Here is a 22,309-nt window from a genome sequence, read left to right on the forward strand (position 1 = left end):
CTCCTTAGCAAGCAGTTTTCCTCCTTTTGGGGAAGGACTGCTCACTGCTGGCTGGGCTTAGCTGACAGTGGTCTCAATGTGGGAGGCACCAAGGGATTGTGAAAGTAATTAATGACTGTTACACACACTGTGTTTTCTCAGGGATACTTGGGTTATATGTGCTCAGTCATTGCTAAATGAGATGTCAGTAAATTATGCATCAGGTATGAAAACACACTTGACTTCTCTCCTTTCTTATCCCCCTTCACTGAAATCGGGCTTCTGTTTCTTCTACTCCAGAGAGTCTGCAATTGCCAAGGTCAGTGATCTCTTTATTGCTACTTTAAAAAAACTAATTTCGGCCGGACACAGTGGCTCATGCCTGTAATCCCAGCACTTTGGGAGGCTGAGGCAGGCAGATCACGAGGTCAAGAGATTGAGACCATCCTGGCCAACATGGTGAAACCCCGTCTCTACTAAAAATACAAAAACTTAGCTGGGCATGGTGGTGTGCACCTGTAGTCCCAGCTACTTGGGAGGCTGAGACAGGAGAATCCCTTGAACCTGGGAGGCGGAGATTGCAGTGAGCCGAGATCATGCCACTGCACTCCAGCCTGGCAACAGAGTGAGACTCCATCTCAAAAAACAAACAAACAAACAAAAAACAACTAATTTCATGCCTATGAAAAAAATTCCAACATACATGACAATTAAATGATAGTACCCATAGCTGGGCACGGTGGCTTCTGCCTGTAATCCCAGCACTTTGGGAGGCTGAGGTGGGTGGATCATGAGGTCAGGAGTTCGAGACCAGCCTGACCAACATGGTGAAACTCTGTCTCTACTAAAAATACAAAAGTTAGCTGGGCATGGTAGTGTGTGCCTGTAGTCCCAGCTACTCGGGAGGCTGAGACAGGAGAATTGCTTGAACCCAGGAAGTGGAGGTTGCAGGGAACAGAGCTCTCACTACTACACTCCAGCCTGGCTGACAGAGTAAGACTCCATCTCAAAATAAATAAATAATAGTACCCATCACAAAACTTCAATATGTGATGACATTTTGCCCATTTCGTTCAACAGATTCTAAATCTGTATTGTAGGGAAGCCGTTATGGTCTCTAACCCTGTTGACTCTTCATCCTTGATGTCTTTCCCAAGGTGACATTCCTTTCTAGTTTTCCTCTGACTCCTCTGCTTCTTTAGGACAGCCTCCACTTGGGGGCTCCTTCCTCTGCCTGTCCCCTGAATGTGGGTGTTTCCCAGCACTCTGTCCTGACCCCATCCGTCTCTCACTTTCTACACTCTTGCTAGGTAAACTCACCCTCTCTCATAGCCTTTTTACCTTCTGTGGGTTGGTGAGGCTCACATTTCAATGAGGTCTGCATCTCCGCCTTCAGCTCAGACCCCTTTCCCAGGCTCAGACCGCCATGTCCAGAAGTCTCCTGGACATCAAATTGAGTCCATCCTCCTGCCAAAACAAGCTATTTCCTGGATTCCCATTAATCCACATAACAATAAAGGTCTACTCATATTTATTAGATACTAATTTGTGTGTAAGAAAAAAAATGTAAGATTCTGGAACAAGCCAAAGAAATTACTGCTACATGAAAAAGATGGACACAAGTGTTGGTGAGGATGCGGAGAAATTGGAACCCTCCTACACTGTGGGTAGGAATGTAAAATAGTGGAGCCCTGGCCCACCCAGAACCAGAATCAATCCCGTAGAGGGTTTTCCCCCCTTCCCCACGCTTCAAGAGATGGGCTCTTGAGCACAGTAGAATGATCAGAGCTCACGGCAGCCTTCATCAAGCCTACAGGCATGCACCACCACACCCAGCAGAGGATGTTGAACTGATGGACCAAGGTGAAGAGCGAATGAAAGTGCAGGTGCTTTGATGGATGAGGGATGGAGTGGCTTGCCTCCGGGAATGAAAGTGTGCAGAAAGGGCCAGGCGCCTGCGGGCTGCGTTGCAGGGCCTCTGAGGGATGATGGGCTCAGATGTGGAGGCTATAGGAATGCCTGGGCAAACTGGGCAGAAATACCACAACCTGGGCAGGCTTTGGGAGCCCCCAAGCCAAGCCCTAGGGAGAGGGAGAGGGAGCGGGGCTGCCTGCCCCTGCTGGCTTGGGCTCAGGAAAGCCATAGTGATTCTTCTCAGGATGGCCTGAGCCTCCTGGAATTGTGATAAGCCCCAAAGACAGGATAAGGCTCCAGGAAAATGACTAATACCAGATTTCCTGTCAACCCTGGCAACGAGAGGAGGGGGCTCCCAGTGTATTTAATGAGATTTGCCAAAATAAAGACGCGGCATTTCTTACACCTGAGTGCCATCCTGTGATGCATAGACTGAATTACAAATTGTGAGATGTGTGAAGGAAGAGGGGGTAGCCATAGCGATAGTGAAAAGTGGGCAAATTTGCTATTTAGCAGGAAGACCAGGCAGGTCTTAGCGATAGATTGGAAGCAGAGGGTCAGAGACTGGTACTAAAAAGGATTTCCCGGCTTCTGGCTGAGAACTGGGTCAACCCGAGTACATTCCCACCCACTTCCTCTAGGCCATCCATCCACCCAGCGGCACAGACTCCCGAAAGTGTCGCTCCATTCCGACCTGGCTCCTGTCCCTTGTCCACAAAGACCGTCTCCCAGCTCCCCCAATATGGCACAAGGTGCCCAGGCCGTGCGGGGCGTCGGCAGGTATCACTGGTGGGGTCCATTGTGTGAGGAGTAACATCGCGGCCATTCCCCAGACCAGCCACCGGGGGTTCCAGCGAGGCCTCAGCCCAGCCCCCGGAAAGGGTCTCCCAGCCAGGCCCTCTAGCGGCCCTAGGCGGGTAGGCGGAGCACAGATCCTGGGGCCTCTTTCGCCCACCCTCGCCAGGGCACTGTGCTTCTCACCGGCCAGATCCCGCGTCCCGAGATCTCGCGGGGCCAGGCTGCACGGGCGGCGGAACCCAGAGTCCGGGGCGGGGCCGGAGACGAGCCTGCAGGCGGGGGGCTGTGCGAGTGCGCGGGGCTAGGGGGCTGCTGTTTCCAAGCCGAGAGCCCGGGTGGCGGGGCTCTGTGGGCGGAGACGCCCTCCCGAGCCTGGGCATCTTCGGGGTGGGACTCTCGGGTAGGAGTTCCGCCGCCGGCCCATCCGGTTTCAGCAGGTCGCCTTTGCCCCTGGGCCGGGCGGGGAAACTCCCATTCCAGAGACCACCCCCAACTCCCAGCCCCTCGCGGCGTAGGGGCGCCTTTTCTGCGCTGCCACGGGGCTGTCCTCTCCCCTCCCCGGGCTGCTGCAGTAGGGGCGCCGGAGCCCGCGGACTGCGGGGGTTGCGGTAGCCTCTGCTTTGTGAGGCCCTGCAGCGGGGAGGAGGAAGGAGAGGCGGGAGGAGGTGGGGACGGGGACGCCGCGGGAGACGGGGAGGTGCCTGCCGCAGGGAGGAGCTAGGCCTCGAGTGAAGCCTGCTTGTAAGAAGGTCCAGGGGAGTCGGGTGCGCCCCCGCCCTCGCTGCCCCAGCCCAGGATGGGGACCCAGAGCCCCTCCCCCACTGGGCCTTCTTTCTCGGTAGTGGAGAGCTGGACTGGACTGAGCTGGGAATGCCTGCAGCTCAGAGGCGCTGCTCTAAGTCGGGACCGGCTTGCAAATGAAGATGTTGAGGGGCTGACTCTGGGCTCATAGCAGAAGCTGCCAGATCTAGCGGCCACCCCGCAGTCCTCATCTGCGCCGGCCCTCCCAGCTTTCGACCCGGCCTCACTGTCTCCTGATTGAATCACTCCGGGCACCACAGGCCCCTGGTTCCTCCTTACAGCTATGGGCCAGCCCCTCTTGGAACTGGACCCGCATCTCTTTCCATTCTGATACTCTCCGAGGAAGCGGTGTCCTTCATGTGGGACTTGTGACCATCCTCCCCCCAGCCCCGGGGCAGCTGACTCCCAGGCCCTGTTTCCAGACGTCTCTTCAGAGGTCAAGCCCTGGTAGCCAGTGGCCTGGACATCTGCCCCCGGGTGTCTCGGAGGCCCTCAGGGAAACCTTGTTTTGCTTCTCAGAGGTGGCACCACGTCCGCCTGGCCTGTGGAAACGTGTGTGTCATGGGACCTGGTGTGTGGGTCAGAGGAAGGAGTGGGAGGAGGAGGAGGGTGTCCACACGCAAAGTTTGTTTGTTTGTTTGTTTGTTTGTTGAGACTGAGTCTCTATTGCCCAGGCTGGAGTGCAGTGGCTAGATTTCGGCTCACTGCAATCTCTGCCTCCCAGGTTCAAGCGATTCTCGTGTCTTAGCCTCCCAAGTACCTGGGATTACAGGTGCCTGCCACTACACCCAGCTAATTTTTGTATATTTAGTAGAGAGGGGGTTTCACCATGTTGGACAGGCTGGTCTTGAACTCCTGACCTCAAATAATCCACCCGCCTCGGCCTCCTAAAGTGCTGGGATTACAGCTGTGAGCCATCGAGCCTGGCCTTCACACGCAATTCTTTTTTTTTTTTTTTTTTGAGACGGAGTCTCGCTCTGTCGCCCAGGTTGGAGTGCAGTGGCCGGATCTCAGCTCACTGCAAGCTCTGCCTCCCAGGTTTACGCCATTCTCCTGCCTCAGCCTCCCGAGTAGCTGGGACTACAGGCGCCCGCCACCTCGCCCGGCTAGTTTTTTGTATTTTTTAGTAGAGACGGAGTTTCACGGTGTTAGCCAGGATGGTCTCGATCTCCTGACCTCGTGATCCGCCCGTCTCGGCCTCCCAAAGTGCTGGGATTACAGGCTTGAGCCACCGCGCCCGGCCTCACACGCAATTCTTTAGCCTCAATGTGGCCTTGTCTTATCTTCAGGTCCCTGACTATTGGAGCTCATATGGCAGCAAGCTCTGAGGGCTACTTTTGTGTTGGGCCAAAAAAGCCAGCCTCACTGTGAAGAAACCTCTGTGTGTGTGTGTGTGTGTGTGTGTGTGTGTAGAGAAAACCCTAGTGCTGTTGGGAACGCGTGAGGAGGCAGGCTTGGGGCCAGTTGGATGGGGAAGGCTTGCTTAGAAAACTAGACGATTTCGGTGTCCTCCGTACTGTACTTACTCTGATGATTTTCCTGTAAGAACTGAGCTGAGCTCCTTTGAAAGGAGTAGCAGTATTCCTTGGGAGCCAGCTTTGGTGGGGGCAACTGGTGAAGCCTCCATCCTAGCTCCTTAGGGGCTCTGGACTTTGAAAGGGAGGCTGTAGTACAGCCTTGTGGCCCATGCCAGTGGCATCCCGGCAGGACCCACCTCTGACTGAGGCTGAGCCCCAGGCCCGCTGGCAGCTCCCAGCCTTCCTCCCCACAGCCTGGCTGTGGCTGTTCCTCGGCCTGCCAGCACCACACTTACAGCCTACAGGACTCGACCCCACTCCGTCCCTGATTTCCTGGAATTCAGAAAATGGATCACCCCTGCCTCGTCCTAGTTTTCCACCCCAGAGACCTGCCATACCCTTGGTCAAGTCCTCATGCAAACCAGATTCCTTTTATTCAGGGACTTCCAGAGGGAGCGTTACCCAGTTCTCAGCCACACCCATGCCGCCCTGTCTACCCTGTCTGGACTGCCTAGACTCCATCAGAACTCCATAGCCACTTTCTCTGGAAAGCCTTCCTGGCCGCCCTCGCCAGGTGTTCTCCCTTCACTGGCCTCTTAAAACCAGGCCTTGACTTGTCCTAGGGCCTCATCCCATACCATGTTTTATTGTCATAATATTCTTTCCCATAGTGACCCCAGTGCTCAGCACAGTCTGGCACAAAGTGCATGCTAAGGACAAGCTTGCTGCATGGAGAAATGAATGGGGACTTCAGATACACACACACACACACACACACTTTTTTTTTTGAGACCGAATCTCGCTCTGTTGCCCAGGCTAGAGTGTAGTGGCACAATCTCGGCTCACTGCAACCTCTGCCTCCCAGGTTCAAGTGATTCTCCTGCCTCAGCCTCCTGAGTAGCTGGGATTACAGGGGCCCGCCACTACACCTGGCTAATTTTTCTATTTTTAGTAGAGACAGAGTTTTACCATGTTGGCCAGGCTAGTCTCGAACTCCTGACCTCAGATGATCCACCCAACTTGGCCTCCCGAAATGCTGGGATTATAGGCATGAGCCACTGTTCCTGGCTCTAGGTATATTTTTTAGAAGCTCTCGGTTGAGCTGTCATGAATATTGAATGAGGATTAACAGGTGTTAGGTTCTACCGTGTCCTGAAACTTATGATCAGAGGCCTGGTTTCCTCAAGAAGTTTGACTCCTGGATGAGCTTTAAGGCTGAGCTCTTGGCAAACAACTGTCATCCAGAATTCCTGTGTGCCAGGTGGGTCCTTGCTCCTGTTTCATCTGCAGGCTTCAGATGAACTCAGCCACCCAGGGCTCAGCCTGCTGGGATTTGGCACCACTTATGAGGCTGTCTTGGCATCTGACCCTTGCCTTATTCTGCCCACCTCTGTGATGGGGTCCTGTTTCAACCTAGCATCGCCTGCCCACTCCCATCTCATGCTGACAACTCACAGGAACTGGTGCTTCTCAGTCCCCTCTGGTTCAGATGGGTGAATGCAGAGCCTGACAGGCTCACCTATACACACATATGCACCCCTGCCCAACAGAGACAGACAGAAACTGCTGAGTCAGAGGGACCATTTTTATTAGATTCCAGCAAGGCTACTGTACATGTTTCATGCAGATTAAATATGTGTCTTCACTGCCCCTGGGAGGGGAGCACTCTCACTGTCAGCTTCTTCATTGGTGTGTCAAGGGGTGAGTGTCAAGGGGAGCTCTCAATGTATTCCGTATGGGGGGCAGTTGGGATCATGACTCGGGGTAGAGGTGAGACAGTAGGTAGCTGAGGGTCCCTGGGACCTTGAGTCTTCAGAGGTTCAGGGACTGCAGGACCTTGGTCCTTTGCTGGTGCTGGCACCAGAGAATCTTGATCCTTCAGAGGCACTGGGATTATAGGAACTTTATTCTTCAGAGGTTCAGGGACTATAGGACTTTGATTCTTTGGAGGCTGCAGGACCATGGGGCCTTGATCCTTCACTAGTACTGGGAGAATGGGGTCTTGATTCTTCACAGACTCAGGGGCTACAGGACCTTGATTCTTTACAGGTGCCACAACTGCAGAATCGTGAACCTTTGGATGCTCTGGGACTACAACATCTTGATCCTTAACTGGCCCTGAGATCACTAAACCTTGATTCTTTACAGGCTCAGAGACCATGGAACCTTGATTCTTTATGGGTGCTGTGGCCATGGCACTTTCATCCTTCGGATGCTCTGGGACCATGGGACCTTGATCCTTGACAGGTGCTGAGACCATGGGACCTTGATCCTTGACAGGTGCTGGGACCATGGGACCTTGATCCTTGACAGGTGCTGAGACCATGGGACCTTCATCCTTGACAGGTGCTGGGACCATAGGAACTTGATTCTTCACAGGCTCAGGAATCCTAGGACCTTGATCCTTTGGAGACTCTGGTACCACAGAACCTTGATCCTTAGCTCTTGCTGGAATCATAGGACTTTCATTCTTTGGAGGAACTGGGACCGAGGGACCTTGGTCCTTGACTGGTGCTGAGGTAACAGGGCTTTCATTCTTTAAAGGCTCAGGGACCACGTGATCTTGATCCTTGACTGGTAACAGGATCATGGGACCTAGATCCTTCGGAGGCCCTGGGACCACAGAACCTTGCTTCTTCAGAGGCTCTTGGACCATAGGACCTTGACCTTTCAGAAGGCCTGGGACCACAGAACCTTGATCCTTGTCTGGCTCTGTGGCTACAGGACCTCGATTCTTACTTGAATCACTGATGGGCTGAGCCAGGCTCCTGCAAAGGAGAGAGAGGTGATCACTGTGAGAGTAGAGCTCAGGCAGGGACAGGGCAGAGTACAGATTGCCTAATAAGTCTTGGCCTAGTGGAGCCTGGGCCAGGCAGCTCTTGCTGGAGAGCCAGGAGAATCTGATTTCTGTGTTCTCAGTACAGAATGTGGGTGGGGGTGAGAGAGGGGGGTGAGGGGAAGGCTCAGGGATCAGTCATTCAATGTGCTTGCCAATTGATTATAACCTGCACGTGGCACAGGGGGTAGCACCCTGGTGACAATGGCAGTACTATAGCTGGACTCGGAGTCATCCAGTAGGCATCCCAGCAGCCCGTCCACCCCACACTCCATCCAGATTCCTACTTTTTCTTCTGGGATTATTGGGCCCATCCTGGGAGCCCCATCTTAGCTGCCCACCAGATGCCCCCACAGGCCAGGGTGCTCTTTCCTTGTTCTCAGGGCCTTCCAAGTTCTTTTCCCTCCCTGACTCCCTGCCCCCTTGTTAACCACTGGCTGCAGGAAGGGGCAAGGGGTCCATGGCATACTAGGAAAGGAAGCAGTGGGAGTGGGAATGCCTCTCTCCCCCTCTCCTGCAAGGGGAAAAGTATTTTATCACTGACATTGTATAGAATGAGCAGCATATGGTGATAATAAAAAGCAGGACAGCTTAGTTTTTTTGTTATTTGTTTTTGTAGAGATGGGGTCTCACTATGTCACCTAGGCTGTTCTCCAGCTCCTGACCTCAAATGATCCTCCCACCTCAGCCTCCTGAATAGCTGGACTACAGGCAGCTTTTAGCTTTATTGCTTTAAATTCTCCATAGACAGTGCACCCTGTGATTGCCTGCACCATTCCCACTACCCCCAACCTTTGGTAGGTGACTCACTGGGACTCCGCATTCAGGTAGGGATGAGGCCCTGATCCCCTCACTCCATTCCCATTTCTGACTCTCTCTGCTCTCCTGAGACCCTTGCCCTCACCAACTCCAAGGCTCCTGGGCTTATTTCCCTGCAGCCAAAAGTCCCAGTCTTTCATCAGGATCCTCAGGCACTGTTCCCTCTGCCTCACTGTGGCCATCTGCCTCATCCTCTGGCCCACCCACACTGTGGAGAGCGTGTGACAACACTAACTCTCAAAGACAACGGTTGCCACACTTAGACCTGGCCAGCCTGGAGCCCTCTGGTTTAGAGTGCACACTCCTTCCTTGCAGGCCATGTTGGAAGTTGCCACTCGAGAGTGGCATTGCTCAGCAAGCATCACAGGCCCTTGCACGCCTACAACACATCCAGCTTTCCAAATGACTCCCTTTTATAGCTCATTTCAGCAACAAAGCAGCCCTGTGAAGCACACAGGAAGGATTTTTCTTTACCCTTACTTGTCTGAAGAAGAAAATGAGGTCGTGAGAAGACAAGTGATGGGGAAAGTGGGGGGACCCCCATGGACTAGCACCTGGGTCCTTCCACTCCTGGAGCCTGTGCTCTTTCCCTTAGCGCGCCTGGCACATAGTAGGTGCTCAATGCAAGGTAGCTATTACTATTACCCTATTTATTGGGTATAATGATATTTACTCAGAAATCTATAATGATTAGAGGTCAGTACCTAGAGCACCTTGTACTATAGTATTATTAGGTAGTATTATGGTTGTTTTTCTATTTACTTGGAAGTAAAATTATGTGTATTTGGACTACTTTTATTCTTCTGTGTTGTCCTGATGCAGAAGCTTTTTACTGTATTTAGCATCCTGAGTCACCCAGGGACTGGTATTTCTCAGCAGAGTCCACGCGGCACAGGCAACCTCTCCATCCAGTTCCCCTTGCTGTCCCTGAGCATCACAGTGGAAGGGGCCAGGGCGGCTCTCTGGCTCAGTACGACATGGAACACAGTTGCTCTGGCCAGATGGACACAGCTGGCTGCTATCAGTAGGACCTTAGTGTTTGAGAAGAGAGCCAGGCAAGGCCGTGAGAAGCATGTGGAATCCAAAAGTAGCATTAAAATACCTCCAGTCACTGGTTGCTGGTCAGAGAGGAAAAAAAAAACCGAATTCAGAATAGAGCCAAGCAGGAAATTGATTAGGGGTATTCTCTTAGATTGTGAAGCGACCTGGGTGGTGTCCTCCCAACAGGGTGAGGAAACTGAGAAGGGACAAAAGAAAAAAAGGGAGCTTAACTCCATCTCAGGGGCTTGGGCTGCAGAACCTATCCCAAGGGTAGGCCATGGGCCTGGAGTCTCCTACTGGCATGGAGGTCACAAAGAAGGCCAGCCCTGCAGCCTGGGCCAGGAAGTACGTTTCCCTGGATATTTACAGCATTGGCTCCTGAGCCATGTACCAAATTTCTGTTTAATGGGCTCTTCTGTTTAATGAGCCAACTGTGAGCTAACCTCAACTTTGCATGGATACATAACCCCATATTGCTTAGGTTAGAAAACTTTTTTCTTTAGTAGGTATCTTTAATCATGGGAAGGTTATAATTAAGATTAAAAATGATGAATTAAATCAAGTCCCCAATATTACTTTTTTTGCATTAAGTTTTTAAAAAACCCTGTAATCCCAGCACTTTGGGAGGCCGAGGCGGGCAGATCACTTGAGGTCAGGAGTTCGAGATCAGCCTGGGTAACATGGTGAAACCCCATCTCTACATTTTTTGTATTTTGTAAAAATACAAAAATTAGCTGGGTGTGGTGGTGGGTGCCTGTAGTCCCAGCTACTCAGGAGGTTGAGGTGGGAGAATCGTTTGAGCCCAGGAGGTGGAGGTGGAAGTGAGGTGAGATTATACCACTGCACTCTAACCTGGGTGACACAGTAAGACACCGGCTCCAGGAAAAAAAAAAAAAAAAAAGAAGAAAGTTTAGGAAAAATATGCATAGATTTACTTCAAAGGTATTTGTAATGTTTAAGATAATTTAGTATATTAGAATGTCTAACAGATTAGTTTTGTAATCCCAATATAAAATGTTTAATGGAATAATTAAATTAGATGTATAATTTAAAGCTGAAAGATATGACAGTTTTACACATTTTTAAACAATGATGGAACTTTTATGACAAGCCAATGGTCACCATATTTTTATCTTAATTTATTTAAAATTATTTATAATTTAATTTATATTTAGGGCAATTGAAGTAAACTATAACATCCTCCTTAAAAGAGATTGTTACATTTTACTAAGTTTTTGATTTTTGTTACTTTTTATTAAGCATTTATTTTTAAAATCCAAGCTGCCTGGGCAGTTTTTCTATGCACGAAACTGCACTCAAGGGCGCCATGAAATCCTCACTGACACTGACTGGTCCTCATGTGGTTCCAGTTGCCTGCCAGACTCCCATCTGTACAGTGCCTCACTTCCTCCAGTGAGGCTGGTATGAATGAGGCAAAGCCATCCCCTCAGGGTGGAAGCTGGTTCATGGCTTGGGGAGCAGAAGCAGGCTGCATTCAGCCCACTCAGGCCACAGGCCAGCTGTCCTTGGGCATGGCCCAACCTGCACAACCAAATCTTGTGCCCTTGGTCAGCAGCACATATTCTCAAGATAGCATATGCCACAGGTGCCTTCTCCCAGCCTGTGCACCCTGAAAGCACTAACCTCTCAGAAAGTACAACGACCTGCTGGGCTGACCTTGGCTTCTGTGCTGCTTATTGCCTGAAAGGTCTTGGGCAATTGCTTAACCACAATAGACCTCAGTTTCCTCACCTGTCAAGTGGGGATAATGATATAAATGTCAGGGATTACTACAACAGAAGACTTTGCTAGGTGGGCATCTGGAATAATAATTCTTGATATTTTCGGAGTGCTTGGATAGTGCACAAATCAGTCCACTTCTGTAATAACTGTGTTAGCAGTTTACTAAAATGCTCATGCGTCTGTTACCTTATGTCATTCAACCCTCACAGCAGTCCTGGGGGAACCCCACTTTCCCTGCATCATCCTCTCATGCTGTTTTGCACACTGCCAGCAAGGGCTGTGTCTTTGTTTCTGCTTCACCCACTTTTCTTTGTCAGGGCCCTGCCTGTCCTTGAAGGCTCGGCTCAGCTCCCACCTCCTCCCAGGTCTTCCTGCCTGTGTCTCTCCAGATTAGTTTCATTTGCATCCCTGCTGCAGCACCATCTCACAGTCTCTCCCTCTACTTTCTCACATATCCCCACTGCAGGCCAGGCTCCCTTGCTAGACAGTGAGCTCCCTGAAGGCAGGGGCCAGCCTCCTTGCCTGCAGCCCCAATGCTCAGCACAGTATCTGAAACAAAGAAGGCAAAATGGAAAGTTTTAAAAGTTATTGTTGCTGAAAGCTGGTTCATCCCCTATTCCCTAGCCCCTGCCAGAAACTCAGATTCATCCTTGATACCTCCCTCTCCCTCAAAACCCTCACCCCATCCATTAGTTCCCATTGATTTCAGCTCCTAACATTTATCTCTTGAATATTCCCGCTTCTTTCCCTCCTTCCCTTCCCCTACTACCTGCTATGCCATCATCTCCCTGGACCACTGTCACAGCCTCCTAACTGCTGTCCCCTGTTCCATCTATTCTTGCTCTCCTCCAATCCATTCTTCATACAGAAATCAGAATGATCTTTTAAGAGAGCAAACCCTATCTTGTCCCTTCCTTGCTCACAACCCTTCAATACCTCCTCCTTGTACCAAGAATAAAGAAGAAAATCTGTTACACAGCCCCACCTAGCTGGCCAATCTACCTGCTTCCTTACCCCTTCACCCCTCTCCTTCCTGCCTTTCCTGGTTCTCTGTGCCCAGCATTCTGTTCCTTCAACAAGCCCTGCTCCTTCCCATTTTACAGCTCTTGCATATGCAGTTGTCTCCTCCTGGAATATTCTCTTGTTCCCTCTTCACCTGGCTAGTGTCTACTCAGCTGTCCTCTCTCAGCTCACTGAAGCACTGCCCTGGGAAGCCTTCCCTGACCCCACAGTCATGGCCAGCCCCCTGCTACAGGCTCTCCTAGTCCCTGGCACTTGTTTTCCTCTCTTATCTCAGTGAATTCCTTGTATTCTTTTGGATTAATATTTCTCCCACTAGACTGAAGTGTCCAGAGGGCGGGGACCATGTCAGTTTTGCACATCATTGTATCCTCTGTACCTTAAATGAACAGTACCGGAGCCCAGGTGGGTTCTGACTTAACACTTGAGTGAATGAATAAAGAGACTGTTCTGTGCCAGGCTCTGTCCTATTTGCAAAACTAATGTTCCAAGGTTATATGAGACATCTTGTCTTAGACACTTCATTGTCTGCCCTTCTTCCTGTTTCCATGGAGACAGGCAATGCCTCCTGAGTGCACACACACTGACATTGGATCCACACTTTCCAGAGTCTAGAAGCAGGATTACTGAGCCCTGCCCTCCACTGGATGGAGAAAGGACTTCACTCCCTCCCACTGATTCCTGCCCTTGCACACAATTCCAGTCCTATAGTCCATCCACGTGGTTTTTTCTTCCCAGATTGTCTCCTGTTGCACCATCAAAGCAGCCAACAGCTGCGGCAATGCTCCCGGCATAGGGCTCCATTCAGAAAGCAGGGAGCCTATGGACTCTGTCCTTGAATCCCCTGCCTTCCCGGGGAAGTGTGGGAGTGTGGGGCATTGTGGAAAAGCCTTGAGGAAGAAAGAAACTGAGCAATAACTATGGGCCAGGCTTGGTGTCAGACGTTTTAACATATATTATTTCTCATGATGTAAAAAGCAACCTGCTAAAGAGACAGTGCATTGACTGGGCTTGAGGCCAGAAGACCTGGGTTTGAATGTGAATTCAACCCCTTCCTAGCCATAGGATGGCATCAGGGGCATACATCTCCAGGCCTCAGTTTCCTAATCTATAAAAGGAGGATTAGCAGGTCCACCTTCTAGGGAGGATTAGGTTATGTGAATGCTCATGACATGGCCCCTGGAATACAGGTGACGTTTAGCAAATGTCAATTCCAAAGGGCGACTTGGCGATCTGGTCCAATTGTGTTGCTCCACAGATGGAAACTTGGCCCAGAATGGGCAAGTGACTCTCCAGGTCCAGGACTAAAACATGGGCCTCTCAACATCTCAGCAGCAGGTGGAAGAGATGGAGCAAACTCACTTGGAGAAAAGATGGGCAGGAGGGGAACAGCGAGGCCCAGGCCAACGGCACCCCAGGGCCCCTGGCAGGACATGGACAGAGACAGGGTGATTCCAGGGCTCTGTTCCCTTGCTGCCTGCCTCCACGGGCCCCATACACGTGCTCATAATTCTTAAGACACAAACAAAGCTCCTAACACGTGATGGAAACACAGCCGCCAAGGGGGATTGCCACGGAAACTATCTTTGAAAGGCTCATTTTTCTTATGAAGAATCTGCAGGAGACAGGAGTTCTCAAAACAACTCTCGCTCCGCCTCTCTCCTCAACAGGACGCTGTGGGAGCTCCTCTTTTAGTAATTATCCTGTTGCTTGGTAATTATTTGCCTCTCCTGCTAGCCCGTGGGACTGTGTTTTCTTCGTCTTTGCGTCACGAGTATCTAGCACAGGGTCTGGCTCATTGTAGTACCTGGCAGATATTTGTGGGAAAAACACATGGCTGGTGTAGCGTCTTCTCTTTATTCACTTTTAATTTTTTCTCTTTTATCCATTCACTGAACAAATCTACTGAGACCCTGCTCTGTGTCAGGCCCTCACTGGGGACACAGAAGTGAATGAGAGCCAACCCCTGACTTGGGGGAAGGAGCTCCTAGAGTGAGGCAGGAGACAGACCTGTCAACACACACCACAAACATGACACCACCACCCGGGTACAGGCACCACCTCCAAGCTGGGCCCTAAACTTTATCAGCCTGTATCTCGTCAAACCAGAGAGGCTCAAAGGTCTTATTAGGGGCCAAGCTGTCACTCTGTTGGAGAATTCTTCCCTCTCTATTCCATAAAAGCACAACTCCACAAGCCAAATCAAAGGTGCCCAGGGCTGGAAGGACAGACTGCTGGGCCACGGGTCTCCTGAGCCGCTGCTGCAGTCTCCCTGGCAGGTGGCTGCCCAGTTGCTGCTCGCACTGCCTGGGGGGCGCTGCACATGCCTGGTGAGGCAGCCTCCTCCTTAGTGGCCACTGGTTAGACCTGAGCAGAAGTCTGCATTACAGTCAGCTCCACTCCTTCCTATCTCTGCACTGATCCCTGTTTTGCACTCTGGAGCCACCCTTTTAATGAATGCCCTGCTGGCTGCCCCAGGACAGCCTTTCAGGTATTTGAATGGGGCAGCAATTGGGTCTGTATCCCTGGCTTCTCCAAGTAACATATGCCCCACAACAGTTCAGACTTGGTTCTCACAGCCCTCACATCTCCACTGCCCTCCTTACAACGTGTCTCAGTTGGCTCTGTCCCTTGGAAAGTGCAACTCCAGAACTGAAAGCCATATTGTAGGTGTGGTCTCCACACAGGCCACACCTCCTCTGCCCTGGAGTCTACACCTCCAATGATCAGCCCAAGCAGCTCCAGCTTTATCAGTGCAGGCTGCCCAAACACCATCCCTCGCCGTCCAAACCCCTCCTCCATGACTGAGGAATCAGTTCCAGGTTCTTCTCTTTATTCACTTCTCTTTATTCACTCTGTCCAAGGGACAGAGCCAACTGAGACATGTTATAAGGAGGGCAGTTGAGATGTGAGGGCTCTGAGAACCAACTCTTTATTCACCCCTACCCCCACCCCCACCTCGGCAGCAGCCCCTGTCAGATCAGCTTCATTAGTTTTGTATCTGCCTCTCTAGACTGGGCACTTTCAGGCCAGGGACCATGCCTGCTTCATCTCTCTTTCCCTCTCTCCCTCCCCTCCTCTCCTCTCTCTTCCCTGCCTCTTGCCTCCTTCCGACTTCCACAAACATTTACTAAATGCCTACTGTGTACCAGGCCATAGGGATCACTAGCATAGAGCTGGCACATAGTAGGAGGCCTGCCTTCTCAATGAGGAGTTTTAAAATAGCTCATGCAAAATCAAATTCTAACAACCGCATTTACATAACATAAAAATGTTTTCCTATTTTTAACTCAGCACCTTTTTTGTCCCTCCAAATGATAACATCTCTTTAAGGTTTCTGAGATAACTTTACATACAAGGCATTTGAATCTCACAACAATGGTGTCAGCCAGGCAGACAGAAAGTCCTCACCTCGCCTTCCAGAAGCGAAAACGTGGTGCAGAAAGCGGAAGTAAGTTGCCCAAAGTCACGTAGTGAGTTCGGGCAAAGTCAGGACCTTAATGGAGGAGCTCTTTCCCCTCTATAATATCCCTCCTGGTGGGATATATAGATACAGAGATTCCAAATTTGTCTGCAGATGTCTGGACTGGGTTCGGCTTGAGATGACTCTGACTGGCTCTGGCTGGAGCCAATGACTTCTGCAGGTCCCAGCTCAGAGCTCCCAACTGCATCTCCTTAGAGAGTTGCCCCTCTGGGCCCAGGCCCCCAACAACCTGGCTGGCTACTCCCACTGCACAGCGCCCCCTACCCGCCATGTTTACTTCCTAGCATTCAGCCAACCCTGAAAAAGAAGACCTTAGCTCCAGAAAGCAGAGGCGTCCTGCCTAAGAGTGCCCATCCACATTCACACCTGGAAGCCCTACTTGTGCAGCTGCCAATCAGTCTACCAGCCCAGGGTCACACTGAGTCCGCCAGATGTGGCTCATCACACGGAAACACTGGCTAGGACCACAGTTAGGAGAAATGCTGCCTCCACAAGACTTAATTCTGGGTCAGGGGTGGAAGGAGAGAACTGTGTAGATCAACAGCATCTGTGACCTTCTTGTGACTCATTTTCCATAGACTAGAGGATGGAGAGTCATCGAACGTTTCAGAGCAAGGGAGGGACAGAGGAGGAGGCTGCTGTTTCAGGGGGATGCACATCTTTATGACGGGAATCCTACAGATAGTCCCAAGTCCTGGACAAGGAATTGGTTTTAGGGTCACCCAAACCTAGGTTCACATCCTGGCTCACCACTTACAAGTTGTGTGACTTTGTTCCTTAACCATCGAGGTCTGATTTCTTTATCTGTAAATGGGAGTGACACCTGCAGACTCTAACCTTACTGTGAGGATTTAATGAGAGGAAGTGTGTAAAGGCCAAGTAAGGGTTCATTCCCTCTCCCTAGGCTGTGGCAACTCTGCATTTTACAAAAGTTGAATCAAGATCTGGGGTGAGTTCCTAGTTCAGGTCTTTCCCTGCCACTCCGGCTTCCCTCCAGGCAGACATGGTCTTCTGAAATTCAGGGAAATGGTTGCACTAGGTGGGTAGGTGGCTAGGTGGTTATGTTTTCTTTGTGGTTATTTACCTATTTATTTTTGCCATTGTTAAATACCTTTTCTAGATTTGGCCTGCTAACCAGAACTAAATAAATTTCCAATTGTATGAGAAATATTTTTAAAAGCATTCTCGATTGTTTTAGCACCAAGAAGGCAAAGTCAAAGGCACAGTAGATTGTCCCAGTGGGCTGCCAGGAATCTAATAATTCTGCTAATGACCCTTTTTAAAATGTAAAGTGTTGGACTAAGGCAGCGCTCAATTCTTGTCTAACACTATGCTCCTGGGAACTTGCAAATCAATCATTGTCTTCCCCCAACCCCCATCTGAAGCAAAGGATTGGATCTTGAGCAATTAATCAAAATTGGTTTCCTGTGTCCAGAGGGGATCACTCCAAATGAACGTGGAATTGCAGAAATGGATCTGCACCAGGTGATTTATAGGGTGTGCTTAGAGAGCAGGGGCCAGATGAAGGGCTGGGGGACAGGAAGAGGCAGCAAGAGCCAACACTAGATGGCCTTAATCTCAGGCCATTGTGTGGCAGAAGGAGTGGATTCACCTTGTGTAGCTCCAGCTGCCATACTGCTGGGGACCAGGGCAGTAATTAACTGGGAAGCTGTGGTCAGCAAAACTACCCATAACATGAGCTATTGGCAAGGGCGTTGCACATTCCAGTTTGCAGAGGACTTTTGCATGCCTCCCCACAGGGCCCTCACTGCAGGCCTGGGAATCAGGTATCCCTTGCTATCAGAGCTCTGGCCACCTGCTATCCTGAACTCTGGAAACAAACAAATTGAAATAACATGTTATCCCTTGCTGGCCAAATTTTTACTTCCTGAATTTGGGAACCAAATATATTCAGAGAGTGATTGATATTTGTATTATTGCTATCTATTGGAGGCTTAAAGAAATTAAGAGACTCAGTTAAGGTCACATAGCTAGTAAATAGTAGAACTTGGATTTAGAACCAGGCCTATTGGTTGTAATCCTTGCTTGGAATTAGACATGCCTATGAAATGTGTGGTGATGGGGAGGGTCCTGTCACCCTAGAGTTAGGAGCCCTGAACTGAGCAGGGAGTGGGATTGGCCAACCTCTTAGATTACCCTGTAACCAAGGGCCCATGATTTTATGCAATCAAGACTGTTTAGAAAAAGTGGCTATCTAAAGTACAGAGGTATGCAGGCCTGAACAAAGGCCAGCCAGTATAAAACCAGCCATTGACTGCTCTTTGCTCCACAGTTGCCGTGACCTCTCACAAAACTGCCCCTTTCATGGGAGCAGAGACAGTTATTAGTCAGAGAAGAGCCTTGTGGAGGCACCATGGTGAATGTGGAGGCAGATAGTGAATCTTATCATTCATTCACTCACTCATTTTTCATTCAACGAGCACTTTAGAAGACACTCTCTATGGTAGGCTTTGGGCCAGGAGCTAGGGCTACAAAGGTGAACAGAGAGACCTGGCCCTTGCCCTGGAGGAGCACGGTCTAATGGGGGGACATACACATGAGCGGATGACACAGTACATGTGGCAAGTTCCATCATGAAGACACACAGGGAGCAGCTTACCCAGCTTGGGAGGTGCGGGAAACGCTTCCTGGAGCTGTCCCCTGAGCGGAGTCTTGAAGGATGAGTTAGCCAGGTGGAGAAGCAGGAGAAGGGCATTCCGGGCAGGTGGACAGCGAGGGAAAGGCATGGAGGTGAGAAGCAGCATGGTGCACCGAGGGAACAAGAAGCTTCTGCGCCACGAGGAGCCCACGGATGGTTTAAAGCACGGGGTGACATGGTCAGATTTGCATAAAGATCCCTCTAGCAGCTTAAACCAGTAGCAAGCAGTGGCAGTAACTTTTAAATCTCAGCATCTGGAGCTCTCTTGGCCCCAGGTAAGAGTTCTGGGACCATCTGTTGAGATCACTATATACAATGCCAGGTTAACAAGTAATCGAGACCCATTACATGAGGACAAGGGACAGAAATTTAAGTTCAATTCCACTGACTGAAATAAAATGCTCAAAATGGCAGTCTCAGATCCAATACCCACATACTGCAGATAATAATGGATACCAGTTTTATCTTGGTACCTCCAGGACCGAGTATATTTCTTATGAATGAAGAATCTGCTGGACCATTCTGCATTTAGTAACCTACATTGCAGTCACCCAGGCAAGCTAGTACCAAAAGGAGAAAAACTGTGTATTGGCTGTGATGACTGGTCAGTACAGCCGGGATGTCTCAGTCAGATGTGTAAAGACCTGACCCCATTCTTATTTTCCCTCAGTTAATATCTGGGTCCCAAGATTTAAAAAGGGTACTAGGCAAGCCTGCTGGAGGACCTGGAATGGCCCAGCCAGAGTGTGGCACTGTGGGGTATGGGCTTAGTTTTTACTGGGAGTCCCACTTGTCTGAAACCTGATTCTTTTCAGGCCAGCCCAGCCTCCTTCAGGTGAGAGGGAGAGACAGCAGGCTATGAAGCTGGAAGCCTAGATTCCAGTGCTTCCTCCATCTTCCAAGCCTGACCAAGCTGGCAGGTGCCCCCTCCTCTTTGAGCTTCCCTTTCTCCTCTGTTACCTGAGGCCAACACCTGCCCCATAACATTGGGAGGGTTCAGTGGAATGTCACAGAAAGAAATGCTTCATAAGCAATGCATACATATAAATTGTTAGAATATTATCATTTAGGTCTGTGGACTCAAGGTAATTCAATAGCTGTAATTCTTTAAAAGCAATCTTCTTAAGAATGTTTGCCTCAGTCAACCTCATGTACTACTCACAGCTAAGTATATATCTATCAGAAAGTGGACATGTACTTTCAAGTACTCTATAGGGAGGAGAAGGGCATGAAGTGATATGTTTAGTGTCCTCCATGGGTTCCCTACAGCCCTCATGTCATTTCATCCTCACTGTGCTCCTCTGAGGGGGTATTAGTATCCCCATTTTCAGAGGAGGACACTAATGCTCCAGGAGGTTAGTGAGAGACACAGGTTTGCACGGCAGCACTGATTTCCACCCATGAACCTTGTAAACACCTAAGAGCACTGTCCATGTTAACCAGTATTCACAGGGTAAATAACACAGTACATAACGGTGTTAATTCTACTTCTCCCTGGTGTAGGAATTCTAGGATGGTCTAGGTGTTATGAGGATATATGCATCAAATGGCAGTGTGGTGGAAGTGGGGCTTGGATCACTTGCCTGGTTCTGTGAGAGTGGAGTTTGGGCTCCATTTGTTTGAAATAGCTGTCTTTCCTTTTCAGTGGCCTTGGCTGCCCTAGCCACTTTCCTAGCCCTACTGGTCTCAGGTGGTGCTAGGGGTGGAGCCTTGCTTTAACGCAGATGGTCCACTGGTTACATCCTGAAAGAAACTTCTCTACCTATGGTCCTGAAAATGTGAACTGCTTTAAGGCATTTTAGCAGTAAAAGGAGCCTTAAACCACAGTGACACACTAAAGGAGTCCATAGACTTTGTGAAATGGGACTTGACACTCCTCAAATCTATGAGAAGCAGGTTGTAAATTCTTTTTTTTTTTTTTTTTTTTTTTGAGACGGAGTCTCGCTCTGTCGCCCAGGCTGGAGTGCAGTGGCCGGATCTCAGCTCACTGCAAGCTCCGCCTCCCGGGTTTACGCCATTCTCCTGCCTCAGCCTCCCGAGTAGCTGGGACTACAGGCGCCCGCCGCCTCGCCCGGCTAGTTTTTTGTATTTTTTAGTAGAGACGGGGTTTCACCGTGTTCGCCAGGATGGTCTCGATCTCCTGACCTTGTGATCCGCCCGTCTCGGCCTCCCAAAGTGGTAAATTCTTAAACCTTAGTGAAGCAAAAGAGGGAAGAATTTCACAAAGAACACACAAACTCTAAGGAAGAATGAAATACATTTATAGCTAACTTAGCAACAATTACCTATTTTCATTGCAAATAGGGGGCTGGTTTGAATTTTGTTTGTTTGCTGTTTGTGGGAGGCAATGTGAGCGATGGGTTACAGATTCGCCTCCTGGGGCTCTGGGCAGCAGAGGGGAGCATGGTGGGAACCACAGGCGGAAGAGCCTCTGGGGGAGCCCTGAGTGCATGGGCAGCACTGACAAAGCTGGCAAGGCCCTTGCCTTCCTGCCTCCTCCATTGCCCAATGCTTGTCCTTTCTCTGACTCTGAGTATGTCTCACCTTCTCGCACTCTCTTAGGTTACTCTAGGTGTCTTCATTTGTGTGCCTTCCCGTGTCTTTTTCTCTCTGTGCCACTATTTCTACCTCTCACGTCTCGCCTGTCTTTCTTACCACCTCTCTCAATCCCCGTTTTGTCTCTCTCCCTTAACTCGTCAAAATAGAGCTTAATAATATGCTTTCATGTATTTGTTTTATTTCTTGAGCAGCTTTTGTGTTTTCTGCCTCATACAAAAGTAGACAGGTGGGTGGGATGTTTTCTATTCATGTGGAAAACAAATACATACGACTTTTCATTTATACCACCCTTGATTGATTTCTACCCCTGCCTCCCCCAAAACTCAGCAATCAGGTCCAGCAATAAAAGTCCACCCTAGGGCTCCTAGCTTAGAGCAAGAGAGGATCTGTGGTGTCGCCCGACGCGTAAGCAAGCGACAGAAGCATGACAGGGGAGCATGCAGAGGTGTGGGTGCAATCTGGGCAAATGGAAATGGAGATCCCAGTTAGCAACCGCCCACTCACGTGCACCAGGCCTCTCCACCACCGAGCTCTGCCACTCTCCAGCCTGTGCCATGACCCTCCCAAGGGAACTACCCCCCAGAACTTAAGTTCATCCGGCGTTTGACAGCCCCCACCCTCCAACCTTTGCTTGGGCAGACCCCTCTGTCTGGCATGCCTTGGTCACCCCCAGCTCTGTTCACCTGGTCAACACCTACCCATCGCTGAAGTCCTCCCTGATCCATGGAACCAGCTAGAATGGCCTCCTCCTTCGTGCCCCACTGTGATCAGAGGCAGGGTCTCAGTCATCCTGGTTTCCCTAGTGCCCAGCACAGTGCCTGGCACATAATAGGTATTCAATCAACATATGTTGGAAAAATGAAGAGTATAAAATCTTTTGTCTTCCACTTTACCAGAAGGATAACAAAGTGGGCAAACTTGGTCCTAGCTTTCAGGTTCCCACCCAGCTCCCCCACTTTTCCATTTCTAGACTTGCTCCCTGCGGCGGCCTTGCCCTTACATATCCACACCCCAGCTGCTTTCCAGGGCTCCCGCTGCCACAAAGCCTTCCACAACTCCCCAGCCCTTGTTGGAAGAAGCCTGTCCTTCATTTGAGTTCCCAACTACCTGATCTGTTGTTACTTTACTTGGTTGCCTCT

The 22,309-nt window shown here is 50.2% G+C and overlaps 1 protein-coding gene across 3 annotated transcripts in view; it reads right to left on the reverse strand.

Moving 5' to 3' along the window:
- Positions 1 to 6,573: 6,573 nt before the first annotated feature.
- Positions 6,574 to 22,309, reverse strand: part of MAP6 (microtubule associated protein 6) — an 81,672-nt gene continuing 65,936 nt past the window's right edge. Inside the window, exons 4-5 of one of the 3 annotated variants that reach the window (XM_050756135.1) lie at positions 7,308 to 7,777; positions 6,574 to 7,241 (exon numbers count right to left, since the gene is read on the reverse strand). In XM_050756135.1, the coding sequence (XP_050612092.1) occupies positions 6,718 to 7,241; positions 7,308 to 7,777 (994 nt within the window). In that variant the 3' untranslated portion in view covers positions 6,574 to 6,717. Of the gene's footprint in view, positions 7,778 to 22,309 lie in introns of all 3 variants that reach the window. The other 2 variants (XM_050756134.1, XM_050756133.1) reach the window with 2 other exon arrangements.

This window comes from Macaca thibetana, chromosome 14 (genome assembly GCF_024542745.1).
Source record: "Macaca thibetana thibetana isolate TM-01 chromosome 14, ASM2454274v1, whole genome shotgun sequence".
Taxonomy (NCBI): domain Eukaryota; kingdom Metazoa; phylum Chordata; class Mammalia; order Primates; family Cercopithecidae; genus Macaca; species Macaca thibetana.